The sequence below is a fragment of the Somniosus microcephalus genome, chromosome 16 (genome assembly GCF_052327205.1).
Source record: "Somniosus microcephalus isolate GS21.2 chromosome 16, FLI_Smic_1.0, whole genome shotgun sequence".
Lineage (NCBI taxonomy): Eukaryota > Metazoa > Chordata > Chondrichthyes > Squaliformes > Somniosidae > Somniosus > Somniosus microcephalus.
In genome coordinates this window covers 76,186,936-76,203,986 of record NC_141002.1, presented here as the reverse complement: position 1 = coordinate 76,203,986, position 17,051 = coordinate 76,186,936, and the positions used below count along the sequence as shown (strand labels likewise).

The 17,051-nt window shown below is 45.0% G+C and overlaps 1 protein-coding gene across 2 annotated transcripts; it reads left to right on the top strand.

The window, feature by feature from the left end:
- Window positions 1–1,800: 1,800 nt before the first annotated feature.
- LOC147106304 (putative methyltransferase-like protein 25) lies at window positions 1,801–15,149 on the top strand. Of its 2 annotated transcripts, XR_015081424.1 has the most exons (5): window positions 1,801–3,013; window positions 5,335–5,523; window positions 8,189–8,263; window positions 10,071–10,142; window positions 10,664–15,149. XR_015081424.1 is itself a non-coding variant. In XM_086009295.1 (4 exons), the coding sequence occupies exons 2-4, from the start codon at window positions 8,189–8,191 to the stop codon at window positions 10,748–10,750; spliced, it is 234 nt and encodes a 77-aa protein (XP_085865421.1). In that variant the 5' UTR covers window positions 1,820–5,523; the 3' UTR covers window positions 10,751–15,149. The 2 variants fall into 2 exon arrangements, 1 of the variants encoding a protein (XP_085865421.1); XM_086009295.1 differs by having other exon boundaries at window positions 1,820–5,523.
- The last annotated feature ends 1,902 nt before the right edge of the window (window positions 15,150–17,051 follow it).

Below are 17,051 nucleotides of genomic sequence, written 5' to 3'. Positions count from 1 at the left end.
ACTGGGGGGGATGAGAGAGAGCGACTGGGGAGGGAGGGGGGAGGGGAGGGGGGGGAATGGGGAGGGAGGGGGGAGGGGAGGGGGGGAAAGGGGAGGGGGGGGGAAGGGGAGGGGAGGGGGGAAAGGGGAGGGGAGGGGGGAGGAAAGGGGAGGGGGGAGGAAAGGGGAGGGGGAGGGGAGGGGGGAGGAAAGGGGAGGGGGGAGGAAAGGGGAGGGGAGGGGGGAGGAAAGGGGAGGGGAGGGGGGAGGAAAGGGGAGGGGAGGGGGAGGAAAGGGGAGGGGAGGGGGGGAGGAAACGGGAGGGGAGGGGGGAGGAAGAGGGGGGGAGGGAGGGGGGAAGAAGGGGGAGGGAGGGGGGAAGAAGGGGGAGGGGGAAGGAGGGGAGGGGGGGAAGAAGGGGAGGGGGAAGAAGGGAGCGGGGAGGGGGGAGAAGGGGGAGCGGAGAAGGGGGGAGGGGGAAGAAGGGGGAGCGGGGAGGGGGGAAGAAGGGGGAGCGGGGAGGGGGGGAAGAAGGGGGGGGGAAGAAGGGGGAGAGGGGGGGAAGAAGGGGGAGAGGGGAAGGGGGAGTGGGGAAGAAGGGGGAGCGGGGAGGGGGGAAGAAGGGGGAGCGGGGAGGGGGGAAGAAGGGGGAGGGGGGAAGAAGGGGGAGCGGGGAGGGGGAAGAAGGGGGAGCGGGGAGGGGGGGGAAGAAGGGGGAGGGGGGGAAGAAGGGGGAGCGGGGAGGGGGGGAAGAAGGGGGAGCGGGGAGGGGGGGAAGAAGGGGGAGCGGGGGAAGAAGGGGGAGCGGGGAGGGGGGGAAGAAGGGGGAGCGGGGAGGGGGGGAAGAAGGGGGAGCGGGGAGGGGGGAAGAAGGGGGAGGGGGGGAGGGGGGGAAGAAGGGGGAGGGGGGGGAGGGGGGAAGAAGGGGGAGGGGGGAAGAAGGGGGAGGAGGGGGAGGGGGGGAAGAAGGGGGAGGGGGGAAGAAGGGGGAGCGGGGAGGGGGGGAAGAAGGGGGAGCGGGGGAAGAAGGGGGAGCGGGGAGCGGGGAAAGAAGGGAGCGGGGAAAGAAGGGCGGGGGGAAGAGCGGGGAGGGGGGGCAAGAAGGGGGAGGTGCGAGGGGGGAGGGGGAAGAAGGGGGGGAAGGAGGGGGAAGAAGGGGAGGGGGAAGGAGGGGGGGAGGAAGGGGGAGGGGGGTGAATGGGGAGGAGGGGGAAGGAGGGGGGGAGGAAGGGGGAGGGGGGTGAATGGGGAGGAGGGGGAAGGAGGGGGAGAGGGGAGCGCCCCGTCAGCCCGAGCCCCGCCCCCCGATCTCCCGAGCCCCGCCCTCCCGAGCCCCGCCCTCCCGAGGCCCGATCTCCCGAGGCCTGATCTCCCGAGCCCCGCCCCCCCAAGCCCCGATCTGCCGAACCCCGATCCTCCGAGCCCCGCCCCCCCCGCCCGAGCCAGCTTCAAGAGCAGAGAGAGAGACGCCGCCGCACAACCTACCGCGTGAGGCCCGGCCAGACTCAAGTCACGCGCGCTGACTCCTGCCCCACCCGCCTTTACTAAGATGGCGGCGGTGGCGACGCTCGGTTCAGGCCGCCCCCTCCAGCCTTCACAAAGATGGCGGCGATCGTAAGCCGTTTGTTGAGCGCGACGGGAGGTGCCTAGCTCGGGCGTGGCTGGGCAACAGAGGCCCAGGCTTACAAGCCTGGAAAAACGGTGAAAGGTAGGAAAATTTTAGATGTTAGAGAAAAGATTTACAAATTAATTAATTTTTTTTAAAAACAATTTGTGTTTTAAAAGCAACTTTTTTTTGCTGGAAATGTAGATTTGAAAAGAAACATACAGAAAGTGGGAAAAAGAAATGAACAGTTTGGAATCAAGATGGCAGCCAGTCACCTCGGTTCAGAATGATAAGGCCCGCCCACACACACACCGATTGGTCAACCGTCAGGTCACTGAACTGTAGGATTGGTCAATCATCACGTCACTCAACTGTAGGATGGCCCGCCCGCACACACAATGAACCCGCCCCCACTCGATGCAAATGAGCGGATAATGAGCAGAATTTGAACGTTTTTTGGATACCGCCGGCACAACTTTTGTCCGACCGTCGGCACAATTTTTGTCCGAGCAAAAAGTAAATACGCCTACAAGAGTCCCCTAATGATGAGCTTTCTTTTGATATAACATATGTGTAGGTACACTCTATAACTTTGATTGTATAGCCGGACAGAGAGACAGACAGAGAGACATATCCTTTTATATATATATATAGATAGATTTTGGCAGACTCCTTAATAATTTAACTACAAATCCAAATCATATTAATAGCATTTAAAAAAAACTTTTCTGTGGTATTTTATAAATGAATGAGTGGATGTTCTGATGCCGATTGAGTTTTTTTATTTCAAACTACTGAAATTACCCAAACCCGCATCAACGGCAATGGAAGAGCTGGAGAAACCAATTATTCCTCAACAAATAGAAAATGCTATTAATATACTTCCATCACACAAAGCTCCTAGCTCAGAATGATGCTCATCTGGATTTTATTTAAAGAAAAAATTGGCACCTTCCTCTGAACCTCTCTTGTTACAGACTTCTAATGAAGCCAGCGGCAAAGGCTACCTACCGGATATATTGAATCAAGCTATTTTTTACTCTTTTTTTTAAAAAAGGTTCAGTTTTAGCCACATGTCACTCAACAACAACGACTTGCATTTATGTAGCACCTTTATCGTAGTAAAATGCCTCAAGGTGCTTTACTCCTCAATATTGATTCCAAAATCATCTTCGACTGGGTTACTCTAGTCCCTAATCAGTCTAATTCTTTTCTGGCCAGATACCCTACTGATAAAGTGAGGTTTACATTTATGGTACTTTTATCATGCAGAGAATAAATGACACCAGTATCTGTTGTTTCAGTTAATGGTAAAAACGTATTTGGCAAAGTGGAGTGGACTTGTCTGTTTTGGGTGCTGGAAGTTTGGCTTTCTAAATAAAGTTTGAAGTTGGATTGACACTTTGGGAGAGACCGTCATTGATGCAGGTACGGTGTTAGAATGCCAGAGATGTGCAAGATCTGTCTTTGACCTTTGTTCTCAAACTAAAGATTGAGCTGCAAGGATTGCTGTAAAAGCACAAATAACAGCTACTAATGCTCACCAGGATATGTCGAGATTAGAGACAAACAACGTAAGATCTTCTGATATGTTGACAACATCCTCTTGTTTACACCTTCTGATTTTGTCTGTCATATTATACAAGATGTTTAAAGAATTCGCAAGATTACTGGTTACAGGGTCGATGATCTTAAGTTTGAGATCCTGGCTAATTCCAAAGGTTGTTTTCCTTCAACTGTACCCTTTAAATGGCCTCTTGAAGACTAATGTGTCTGTGTATATTAGATTCCTTAATATTAATGAGCTTACTCACTTAAATCTAAACCCTGTCAGATTGAATCTGATCTCACTCAATGGGAAAGGCCGAAACATTTTAAAATCTCTTCCATTGCTCTAAATTTAGTAATATTTTCTTTTTGTTCCTGTTCTCCAAGTTATTGGGTTTTTTTTTTTTAGAATCCTTCAAAATCTGTTTATTGTTTAACATGTTCGGTGGAACATAATTAAGCCAAGAACTGAGCATGATAACGTTACGACCGAACAGAACAAAAGGACCCAGGCCTCGTATTCCAACAGTTGGCAGTTCTCGTTATTTTTATACCTCCTCTCCCAAGCACCAACAAACCAACTGATTATTTATAGAGTAGTTGCAGCTCAACCTCTTGCACTGTGCTACTTCATGTATCAGCAAGGATTTGTTTAGGAAGTAATGCAATCAATTTGTGATTCTGAATACTGGGTTTTTCAGAAAGCTACAAATTAACAGGATGGATTGTTCATCTCACACAAAATAACTTGAAATGGGGGAAATTTTACAATATGACCTGGAGGTCCTCTAATAACTAGCTATTTGTGGAAGGACAATAACATTTAAAATGTACATGTGTCTACATCATTTAAAGTCTTGAGTCTAGCGTGTATGCATAGTTTGTTGCAATTGTTCCTCACACTTCAAATTATAACATATCCAACAGACCTGTCGCTCTTGCATTTGATTGGCCGAAATAACCATTATCTGTTAAGTTAACCACACAGATTTGTAGAAATACAGACCGGTAGGAAATGTTACCCAGCATGAATCAACACCCTCCACATGAAAAAACACCAACTAATCAAGTTACTCAAATATTTTCAAAGCTGCCAATCAGAAACCAGCAACTGCCACAAAGCAAAACAATCAAATCACTCAAAACATTTTTTCAAACTTCTATGCGTGGCCATACTGTTTCCTCAGCCAGTCGACTATATACATCAAAAAATTAAGGTTATAATATAAAAAAAACAAGTCATTACCAATAGTTAAACTTAGTTATAAAATGACTGAAGTACTGTTGGAAAACTGTCCAATAGATTTTGCCCCAGAGATCCACTCTCTGGGGGCTGAGATTAAGTATTCCTTGTTTACTAGAGGACATCCCATTCTACGGGTACTCCTACATCTCAAGTCTTCTCATGCCCCAGACTGAAATCTCACTGATTATTCCCAGTCCCCGTGTGCTCCAACCTCCTGCTTCCTCTTGCCCATAACTTCCACCTCAGCTCCTCCTGGCCTGAGCCTCAGTTCCACCTACTCACCTGTAGCACCTCTCTGACGGCCTCTTCTTACTTAATCCTTCTATAAATACACTATATATTGCTTCTTGCTGCACTCCCCAGCCTTAAGAAACGCAAGAGATACATATTGATAAATATTGAATCCATCAGCTAAAGAACATTTATGGGTGGCCTGTCGAGGAGAGATTTAAGAGTTAGACAGAAATATAAAACAAAGAGGGAAAAAAAGTTGCACACAAACAAAGAGATAGGCCCTGAATTCCTTCACTATCTTCAACAATTACGCCATTGTTACACCGTTATTCAGTGAAAAGATCAAGGAAATTTGCATTTTAGCGCATTTGGGTGCATTTATGCAAATGTGCTAAACACAAGTTTCCTTGATATTTTTAACTGCAAACCGTAAGTCTGTCAAAGTCCCTCGGTGCACATTTGAATAGCTGCGCTGTTGAAGTACACAGAAGCTTCCTTGCTTTACGACATCCTGTAATTTTACAACCCCCAAAAGATGGTCTAACAGCTACCTCTATCACTTCAGACAAGTGTCATTGAGGGGTTGGTGAGCTGAAGAGGGCATCGACTTCACTTACTGATTGCAAGCTCCTGATGAACTTTTTTTTAACCCATTCCTTCACATTTTCTGATCACTAACACCTGTACTTAATTTTACCATAGTGCTGTTCTCTCTTCCCAGTAAAAAAAACTTTGGGATCCCCGACTATCTCCACCTCCAAACCCACACTCAAATCAACTTCGGACAAGGGATACCTTTCCCCATGGGCATACAACTCAATGCCATCAAAATGGAGGAGGAGTTGCAGCAGCCACAGCATGTCCAAGCCAGGTGAATCAGGCACCATGATTGAAGACAGCAGCCCACCAGGTACTGCACCAGTCCTACGAGGACCTCTCCGAGGAACTGTGCATCCAATGGCTGCACCTATCCCAGGATGCCATTGGACATCTCTGCCAACCTCATCACGAAGATTTTCAGCTGCCACAGTTGCTCCATCCGTGGCAGTTAAAATGACAGCAAATCTCAATGTTTGCAGCTTCGTATCCTTCCAGACTGCCACAGGGCATCTGAACAACATTAGCCAAACAACAACAACAACAACAACTTGCAATTATATAGCGCGTTTAACATAGCTAAACGTTCTATGGCACTTCACAAGAGCATTACAAGACAAAATTTGACACCGAGCCACATAAGGAGATATTAGGGTAGAGAGGTAGGTTTTAAGGAGCATCTTAAAGGAGGCAGAGAGGTTTAGGGAGGGAATTCCAGAGCTTAGGGCCTTGGCAGCTGAAGCCACATCCACCAGTGGTGGAGCGATTAAAATCAGGATGCTCAAGAGGCCAGAATTACAGGACCGCAGATATCTCGGGGGGGGGGGGAGGGGGGTTGTGGGGCTGGAGGAGATTACAGAGGTCGGGGGGGCGGGTGAGGCCATGGAGGGATTTGAAAACAAGGATGAGAATTTTAAAATCGAGGCTTTGCTTAACCGGGAGCCAATGTTGGTCAGCGCACACAGAGGTGATGGGTGAACGGGGCTTGGTGTGAGTTAGGACACTGGAGCAGAGTTTTGGATGACCTCAAGTTTAACCAGTCAGCTTTCGTGCTATGCACATGCTGCTATCAGACACCCTCTTTCAGAGAGCAGCCTAATTCCTCCACTTGGGCTTCACCCTCAGGCAGCAGAGGCACAGAGCCAGGGACTCTACAGAATAGCTGCATTCCCCAGGATGCACAATGGTGTGAGATTACCTCCTTGATGTAGCCTTACACCACTTGTCAGAATGTGAAGTGCTGCCAGTTTGGCAACTGCACCCAAGTTATACTGCCAGTTTTGCAAAGTGGTTTTGGAATCAATTTGGTGGTATAACCTGACCCTAAAAGATAACCAAGAAAATTTCAATATTCTGTAGTTTGGCAGAATCATACTTGTAAAAGAGTCTGGGCTAAAAATTGAGTTGCGCCCCGGAAAAATTAGCACCCCTGCGCCGGAAATTGAGTGGTTGCGCCCCAAGAGAGAAGCGAGGTGCTACTGGAAGTGCCCCGCATCCCTCTTGGGGCACTGCGAGTCAATATGTCGCTGCGGCACATTGCGCCGCGGTATTGCAGGCCGCCTTAAAGGGGAGGGGCCTTGCGCAGCCAGCTGGCCCCCCCCCCCCCGGGGATTGGGCGTGCCGGCAAAAGAGCCCGGTACTCAAGAGAAGTGCCGGGCTCTTGGAGCGCAGCCGGCACTCCACGGGGGGGGGGGCGGGTCAGGAGGCCGGGGATGGGAGCGCAGTCAGGTGCTGGCAGGCGGCCAGCAACAAAAATGGCGGCCACGCACCTCACCTTTTAAATTGCGCCTCCCCGGCTACAGGTATGCCCCCCTGACCCTGTTGGACATAGCGTCCGGCAGTAAGTCAGGGGGCGCTCCCGAAGATCGCGGCCGGGGCGCGAGCGGGGCTCTACGCACGGTGATGATGTCATCGCTGGAGGCGTCGCGGGGCGCTACCGGTTAGCGCCACCGCTAACCTCCCGCTTAATTTCACGGGAGGTGTGGGTGACGCTGCGCCCGGGCGCTAGTTTCTAGGGCGCTAAAGGGAGGCGCAAAGCACCCCAATTTTCCCCCTCTGTCTTTTCTTTCTGCTGGTCCACACTGTTCTCCTCAGCTTACCCACCTTCAGACTGAAACATCTCTCCATAAATGACTTGAGAAAAGAATGAAACTTTGATGCCTTACAGAATAAACCAAGGGTTTTCATTTGGTAGCACAGCGACCATACTCAAACCTATGGAGACTCATCTAAGTTATTTACTGTTTCCTTCTTTTTCTACCTCTGTTTTTTGCATGGAGTCTTTATATATGCATTTTATATTGTGTTTGTCTTCTACAGAAGACCTATAAAATTATAAAGTTTAAACTGTTTTGAAACTGTCAAATATTCTCTCAGTCACTAGTTATTGCTGGCAAGCATTATGCTGAAAAGCTTCTGCTAAATGTGCTGGGGTCATTTTGTGGTAATAAGATGTTCTGGATAATTATTCCTGAAGTAGAAATATTACAAAACTAGCACCATTTATACTGGCATAAAGTGTTTTTTGATTTATTTACAAATACTGAATGCTATGAAATAAATCTCGACTAAAGAAGTGAATGTCAGTGCAATAATTTGAGGAAAGCGACAAGAGATTGTCTAGCTTTTTACCTGCCCAAGCATTAACTAAAGATTTTTCACGAAGGTAATGCCCTCTAAATATAAGTTGACATTAACCATATTCTGTTGTGTCTTACTTGACTAAATGTGGCAGACCTGGCACCATAGGAAGGAAGGCATGTCTGCAAAGGCTTACTTGACCTCTACCAAATCAAATTGCATAAGTAATGAGCTTTTAGCCAAAGCTATGTATTATTATCTGTATGGGGTACACCAGCTACATATTGTAACAATTGTACTTTGACAGGTATGTTTATGACATTAGCTGGAACAATTCCAGTCGATCACATGGTTATAATTGGACTTAGATGTGTGCCTTTTTTTTTTCCATTTTTCAGATGTCAGACAGTTTAATACAAGGTTATTATGACAGATACATGCCCCGAATGAAAGAGTTGGAAGCATTTAACCTGGTAAGCTTTGGGGAATAGACATAAGAAGATTTTGCACATGTGAAACAAAGGAAATGTGCTCATTCCTCCGGAATCACTGCTGCTAACACTGTTAGCCTGACAGTGCAGCCAAAACAAAAGTTTGTTGTAATAGCAATAGTTTTGTAACATTGTATAGATTCTTAGGACCAAATCTGCAATAAACTAAATACAGTAAATGAAAAGTGTCCTGCTCAAGAACCATCAAGCACAGGGTAGGAGGGTATTTCATATCTGCTGAATAATTGAGTGCAGCAGTTGGCTTTTCTTCAACAAGGAATCTCAACCACCCATTCAAAGGAGACGCTATCCTTTCATCACTGGTCTCTGGGTTTGAATCAGCTTGGACTGTTGGGATGAAAGCCTGCTCTCTTTGATGGCTGTAAGGGTCATAAGTCAAATGAATTTGGACCGACGCAATCTAGTCAATATTGAGCATGGGTCCACGGCACAAAGTTGTAATTTGGCCTAAAATGGAAATCCCATTCTAAGAGACGACAGGGCAGTGTCTGAGGAAAAGAAGAAAAATCATATTGGTGCTCTAGTGCCAAGGTGTGCCAGATGTGAGAGTGCTTGATGCTGACATTGGGTGCCAAAAGTGGGAAAGTTAAGAAAGTGTTTCATCCTCCAGCACTGACACCCCTCACCTTAACCAAAACAAAAAAAAAAATTCAACAAAAAGTTTATTTTTAAATTCACTAAGAATGTAAATGGGTACAGAAACAGATAATTGAGCTAAATTTGCAACTGCTGTGACAATTATCGCTGTACAGACACTTTGATCGAGATGCTTCTGAGAAACCTACTCATTACACATACAAATGGATGTCTTAAACCCTGTAATATCGCTGGATGCACTTGTAATTAGAGAGATAATAAAATTTCAGTTTGACTTGCTTTAGATCTTTTACAGTATAGTCTGGCTTAATGACATCATTCGGTTCTCTGACTTTAGGAGTTTTTTTTAACCAAATTCATAGTTAAGTAGAAGGTGTAAGATTTACACCCGTTTTAATAAAAAAAAGTTTGGTTATTACACATTTTAGGGATGAAAATGTCTGTAATATTTGGTTTTGTTAATTGTTTGCTGCTATATAAGAAGTTAACCTCTACCCCATGCTGAGGCTTGCAGCATTGGTGAACAAACCATGGGTTCTGTCAGAACTTCTGATGCCCAGTTCCTGTCCTTGAAGTTGTGTGCCGGCACAGCCTGATGGACAGAGTAACAAACAATAATACATTTCTGGGTGTCCATCTGAAAACAGTCCTAATAACAAATATTGGTGCTCAGGCATTCTTAGAACTCCATTAATAGCGTGAAGGGAACACTTTAACAGCTATGCTGTAGTGCCTCTCAGCAATTTTGTTGGCAGCAAGTCTAAGGAGTCCAACAAAGAGCACACTGTGTCTCTTGGTAAAACATATTGTGTCCTGTATATTCCAGAATTGTGTTAATTAGAGCAAGGAAAAGGAAGAGGTCATTTTCTCATATAATGTGTTGGCATATTTATGTATAGTATACTTAATTAACTTTTACTAAGGCCTGGTTGATGCTAAAATACCATGGAATTTCAGAATATTATATTGACATAAGAATCTATACCATCTGAGTGAAAGTCATGAACCTCGGTGAAAAATACTTTCTATTAAGTACAATTAGGGGCAGCTGTTTAAATAGATTAAAAATTAAAACTATTGAATACATCATTCAGCTGAGGTATCTGAGGGCCTGACACTTATAAACTACTTAAGCAGACAATTAGAACTGTTTTATGCATCTTTCTTTCAGCTGAAGGTAGCCTTAGCCCCTTGTATAGAGGGTTTGATACTTTTGGACCGGCTTTGCTACCTCAAGGAACAGGTAAATCTCTCTCTCTCTCGCTGGGGGTCTTTATGGGGTACTTCATTTTGCCAAAGATGTCATGCCCATAATGTAATTCCAGAGATTTTCAGAAAATGCTTTGTATCTTTAAATCGATCTATATAACTTTGCATTCATTAAAACGTATGTCTAACAGATGTGCTTTATATTTGATAGTTACATTTGTTTATTGCTCAATCAAAAAAAACTGGCATTTAAAATACAGCTATTAGACAGAAGACAGTATATAATCCTATTGAGAGATATACTTTACAGTGATGGGGTATAAATAGAATAACATCGTGAAATTACAGTACCTTAATTGCAGTGAATTACCTGTATTAGTTACAATAAATTATTTACACATGGTAAATACTGTAATTACAATCTGATTTTATCATTAAATAGAAGACTATAAATGCAGAAACACACATGTATTCAATGTAAGATGGCATGTGTTTTATTGAAGCCTTTTTTTAATGGACTATTTGAAAGATTTCTAAAACATCTATCTTTTGCAGGGAAACCTAGTTTGGTCAGCACTAGTACAGCTGTTTGATCCCCTGAAGTCCCCAAGATGTTATGCAGTAATTGGCGTGAAGAAGTAGCACTGCTCCAAATTCACTTACCGCACTGTTGATACAAGTTTTGACTCCATGCCTTTTGGTTTAGCCATTCCTGTACAATTTAAATTCATGGTTTTAAGAGTTCCGAGGTTGCTAGTTTTACATGGTATTTTTAAACTGTTGATCAAACTTTTTCTTCTAGCAGTGCACATATGGCAATTTAATGAACAAATGGAAAGCATTTGAGCGGGAAAGTCATTCTTACATATTGCATTTCTTGGCAAGACATGCTCAACTGAAAGAGTAATGTCTTAAAGTTGAAGTCAAGTTTTCATAATCCAAAATAAAGATTTGAGTTCATTAGCAGCCACATTATATGGGCCCCTTCACTCTCTATGTAAACAGAAATGCATTATTATTCTTAATGGAAAATTAATTCAAATCTACTTGCATTGCACATTTTTGTTAGAGAACTTAAATTATGTAGAATAGATGATGGCTGAGAGTGCATTACCATGATGCTCTGACACATTTAAGAGTTGGAGTAACATCCTAGGCTTTATGGCCTAGAAATTGGTTCACGCTGGCCGGGAAGGTGTGATTGGGAGGAGGCCAGCACTGGTCTATGGCACTCCTGATCCTCTCGGCTCATAAGAACATAAGAAATAGGAGCAGGAGTAGGCCATTTGGCCCTTCGAGCCTGGTCCGCCATTCAATGAGATCATGGCTGATCTTCTGCCTCAACACCATTCACCGGCCCTATCGCCATATCCCTTGATGCCCTTACTAGTCAGAAATTTAACCCTAACCACATTTAGAAAGTACTTGGATGTGCACTTGGGATGCTGTAACCTGCAGGACTACGGACCAAGAGCTGGGAAGTGGGATTAGGCTGCATAGCCCTTTGTTGGCCAGCGCGGACACAATGAGCCGAAATGGCCTCCTTCCATGCTGTAACTTTCTATGATTCTATGAAATCTATCGACTTCTGTTTTGAATATATCCAATGACTGAGCCTCCACAGCCCTCTGGGGTAGAGAATTCCAAAGTTACACCACCCTCTGTGTGAAGAAATTTCTTCTCACCTCAGTCCTGAATGGCCTACCCTTTATCCTGAGGCTGTGGTCCCTGGTTCTAGACTCCCCAGCCAAGGGAAACATTCTCCCAGCATCCACCCTATCAAGCCCTGTAATAATTTTGTATGCTTCAATGAGATTCCCTCTCATTCTTCTGAATTCAGGAGAATACAGGCCTAGTTTACTCAATCTCTTCTCCCGCCATCCCAGGAATCAATCTCGTGAACCTTCGTTGCACTCCCTCTATGGCAAGTATATCCTTCCTTAGGTAAGGAGACCAAAATTGTACACAGTACTCCAGGTGTGGTCTCACCAAGGCCCTATATAATTGGAGTAATACTTCTTTACTCCTGTACTCAAATCCTCTTGTAATGAAGGCCAGCATACCATTTGCCTTCCTAATGGCTTGCTGCACCTGCACATTCAATTTCAGTGACTCATGTACAAGGACACCCAGGTCCCTTTGAGCATCTGCATTCCCCAATCTTTCACGATTTGGGAAATACTCTGCCTTTCTGTTTTTTCTACCAAAGTGGATAATTTCACATTTATCCACATTATATTCCATCTGCCATGTTCTCGCCCACCCACTGAGCCTGTCGAGATCCCCTTGAAGCCTCTTCACATCCTCTTCACAACTGACACTGCCACCTAGCTTTGTATCATCAGCAAATTTGGAAATGTTACATTTAGTCCCCTCATCCAAATCATTGATATAGATTGTGAATAGCTGGGGCCCAAGCACCGATCCTTGCGGTACCCCGCTAGTCACAGCCTGCCATCCTGAAAAAGACCCGTTTATCCCTACTCTTTGTTTTCTGTCTGTTAACCAATTCTCAATCCATGCTAGTATATTACCCCCAATTCCATGTGCCCTAATTTTGTTCACCAACCTCTTGTGTGGGACCTTATCGAAGGCCTTCTGAAAATCCAAATACACCACATCTACTGGTTCCCCTTTGTCTACTCCACTAGTTACATCCTCAAAGAACTCCAATAGGTTTGTTAAACAGGATTTTCCTTTCACAAACCCATGTTGATTCTGCCCAATCTTACTATTAGTTTCTAAGTGCCCAGTTATTGCATCCTTTATAATAGATTCCAGCATTTTCCCAACTACTGATGTGAGGCTAACAGGTCTGTAGTTCCCCGTTTTCTCTCTCCCTCCTTTCTTAAATAGCGGGGTTACATTTGCTATCCTCCAATCTGCAGGAACTGTTCCAGAATCTATGGAACTTTGGAAGATGACAACCAAAGCATCCACTATTCCAATGGCCACCTCTTTCAAAACCCTTGGATGTAGGTCATCCGGTCCTTGGGATTTATCGACTTTTAGTCCCATTAATTTTGCACATTCGGGTGAGCATTTTTTTTTAATGTACCTTTTTGGTGGCAGCCTCCAGCGGTCCTTTATGCACCACTGGTGAGGCCACATGTAGACCACATTTTCCTGAACTCATCCAGCACCAGCTGCATTCAGGGTAGCCCAATTTTACAAAGGGGGGCTCAAACTGCCATGAGGCCCCCTATTTGCATATGCAAAGGGGCTAATGCCTGTTTTAGGTGTGGGCCCAGGACACCTCTTTTCCTGCCTTTACCAATATGGCGGATGTTGCGCTTCTGGTGTGTAATGAGTGCGTACGCTATATTGGATGCTTAGGCACCTGTTTTGCACTTGAGAATTAGGTGGGAAGCCATTGAATTTCTAAGCTTATATCTACCCACTCATTTTAACACTGAGCGCAGCCTTTTCAAACTAAGCTGTATTTGCCATTTCTTTACTGTTCTGTCGTTAGTTTATTTTTCCATTGTGCCAATCCACAATATGACTGGGTAGAGCAAATATTTTACAACATTGTGACACTAGATCATTATTACAGTGGAGTCATAGGGGTTGATTTTCAGTGTGCCGTGAGGTGGGCTTTTAGGCGTGCGGGAGGCTAAAATCCCGAATTCGGGGGTCCCGACACCATCCCGCCCAAAACCCGCTTCCATGTAAGTTTCAAAGGAGGCGGGTACCCGCTCTGCACTGGGACCCGCCGACCCGAGGCGCGAAGGGATTAGTGCCAATTAACTGCCAGTTAACAGGCAGTTTTTAGCCTAATCCCTATTTTGAAGGTTGTGTGGGATTCCCGACGACTCCAAACCACGCCAGGTTAGACGAGTCGGGCCGTCGGGTTGAAGGACTTGGAGGGGTCGAGATGTCAGTGTTCGGGTGAGTGATGGGTGCATGAGTGCAAAGGTAAGTGTGTTTGGTGTGTCTAAAGTTTAAATTACCTGTACTTACCTTTACAGCCTTCCTTCCTCTAGGCTTCAGGAGTCCATCATTCAGCCGGCACAGAAAGCAGAATGGCTGCGATCTGTCAAAAGTGACAGCCTGCAGCTTTCAGTGCCGGCGAGATTTCTAACTGAGTCTGCGTAGAAGGACTCAGGTTAGAAGTAAGACTGTCAATGTTTGACAGCTTCAAGCAGCTGTGAAACACTGTTATTTCATCTGTCAACACGTCTTGACAGATGAAATTTCAGTCTGTGACGTCACCTGTTGCCGAGTGGCCCTTAATTGGCCTGTGGCGGGCTCAACAAGGTCAATCAAGTGAAAATCGCGTGGATTGGCCATATCTTGATGGAGGCAGGACTACAATCCGAAAGTTGTAGTCCCAACTTCTGAATGAAAATCCAGCCCATAATAGAATCATAGAAGGCAGAAAAGGTCAATGGCGCCTATTCTGACTCTTTGGAAAAGGTCCCTTTCCCCGGACCCTTTCGTTTTTTCAGCGATTTATCCACTTTCCTTCCAAACAACCCTCTGTGTTTTAAAAAAATAAACTCATAACTTCTCCCTTTGTTCTTCTGATGATGATCTTAAACTTATGCACTCCAGTTATCAACTCCAACCAGTAGAAATGGTTTTTCCCTATTTAACGTATCAAAGCCCCTCGTCATTTTGACATATTTATCAGATCTCTTAACTTTCTCTGTTCAAGGGAAATGAATCCCAGTTTTTCTAGTCTCTCCACAACAAAGTCTCTTGTTCCTGGTATCATCTTTGTAGGTCTTTTCCGTAGTTCTCTAAGGCCTTGACATCTTTGTTAAAGTAAAGCACCCCAAACTAGACGCAATGGCCCCGATATGTGAAGAGAGCAGGGGCGAGGATTTTCAGAAGGGAAATCCGGAAGTATAGGTTTCCTGGATGTCCTGCAGAATTTAACTGCAGCATGTCTTTTAAATTTTCTCAATAGGTTTCTCGCCAGACAGCCAATCAGATTGACAGGCTGGCTGCCTGTCGGGCAGGAAAGCAGTCAGGGAACGGTTGCCAGCTAAGTCGGAGATCGCTTGAGGAGACTCAGAGATTTGGGGGGGGGGAGTCGGAGATCACGGGTGGGGGTCTGGGGGATGTTGGAGATCGGTGGAGGGAGTTGGAGATCGCAGGAGTAGACTCGGAGATCACGGTGGAGGGGGGGATGTCTGAGATTGTGGGGGTGGTGGGGGAAGTCGGATATTGCAGGGCGATGGCTGAGATTGTGGAGGGGGTGGGGGATGTCGGAGATCACAGGGGGGGTGAGTCGGACATCACGGGGAGTGGGGGGAGTCGGAGATTGTTGGGGGTGCGGTGGGGAGTTGGACATCGTAGCGTTCAATTGTGGATGTGTAAAGAAGTTAGCTTAGGGGGGCTCGGGGGAAGGACTCCTGCTCCTCCTGGCCCACAAGCAGTGCTGTAAATGCACTTGCTTCATGGAGCCAGCCTTTCTCGCCTCCTTTTACCTGCCAGGTTTCCCTGACCTGCCTAGGAAACCTGGCCTCCATGGGTTAAAAATAAAAATCCAGTTACACAGGAGGAATGTAGCCTCCTTAAAAGATTTAACTGACCGACCCGCCTCCTGACCGAAGCGGATTGGTCGCCCGCCCCCGTTAAAACCAAAAGTGGGCGGGTTTCAGATTTTAAAATTTTTTCTCTCCCACTCGCCCTCAACCTACCCGTCCTTGGAGGTTAAAATTCCCCCCAATATTTTAACTGTGGCCTAACCACAGGTTAAGTTCAACGTTGCTCTATTGCTTTGGTTTTTATTTAATAATCTTGGATCCCATCAATTTTTTACAGCTTTATCAGCCTGTTTTCACACTTTTAAAGATTTGCTATTTGAACCCCCAAGTCTGTCTGCTTTTCAAATCCTTTAGTGTACATGTCATCTCCTTATGCTTTGCTCCAAAATGTATTACCTCATGTTTCTCTACTTTAAATTTTGTCTAATTACTTTTTTTCAAATTGACTAAGCTAAGATTTTACTCACACTCTGCAATACATGCAATGAGTCACTTTTAACACTCTGTTTATGTACTTCTGCCAAGGCATTTTAACAAATGTATTATTTAATAAGTGGTTAAGAGGTTGGCTATGTAGTTATTATTTATAACTCATCATTTTCCCGTGCTGTTGTACATCTAAAACTGGCACGGAGACAAAAGTATACAATATATTTTCCATATATTGCTGTTTATAATGTTCAAGCATGATTCCAACTTCTTTGGGGCAAATAATATAAAGATATTTGGAGATAAATCACATGTGCGTGAAGGAGAATTGTTGGGAAGAGAGAGGCAGTGTGTAAAATAATAAATAATGGAAATAAAGTGAAACCGCAATACATTGACCATCTTGGGACCATCCTTATAAACATCTCTCTACTATCTTAGCTAAGGCATTAGAGTATTTACTTTGTTTGCTAAAATAGTGCAGAAGAATTTAAACAAACACATAATACATTCATATGCTTTTAGCTCATTGTTTAATTTCAGGGCCTTAATGTTTATGTACAGTATCTCCTGCTGAATCGCACCCAGAACCACATTTTGAATAGCCTCTATTGACATGAATGGCCATTGCCTTTTTCATCATCATCTGTATATTTTTGCTATTCTTATGATCAGAAAGTAGGAAACTGCCATTAGTTAATGGAATAAAGAGGCCCTTTTTATTTTTAAATGAGCATTGTTATTCTGTTTGTTGCAGCTCATGGTGAATATTATACTACAAGATACAATACAGCAAAGAAATAGATTGGTGGAACCCAAAATGATTCCAAATAGCAATACATTGTATGTAGTGTATGTGCCTTTAAGAGCCCCATGTGTGCTGTAATGCCGGTAATGGCCACTCGGGCTATATAAGCCTGTATATTGTGTTATATCTGTTAGTACCCCTCCAGACTTTGCTTAGTAAACACCTATGAACCAACTCCTGTCTTCAGTGTCTCTATCAACACACGGAC

Bases quoted from the DNA above. Each gene is read 5' to 3' on its own strand.
- LOC147106304 (XM_086009295.1), top strand. From the start codon at position 8,189: ATGTCAGACAGTTTAATACAAGGTTATTATGACAGATACATGCCCCGA. The intron at 8,264-10,070 runs GTAAGCTTTGGG...TCTTTCTTTCAG, and splicing joins AGTTGGAAGCATTTAACCTG to CTGAAGGTAGCCTTAGCCCC. The intron at 10,143-10,663 runs GTAAATCTCTCT...TATCTTTTGCAG, and splicing joins TTTGCTACCTCAAGGAACAG to GGAAACCTAGTTTGGTCAGC.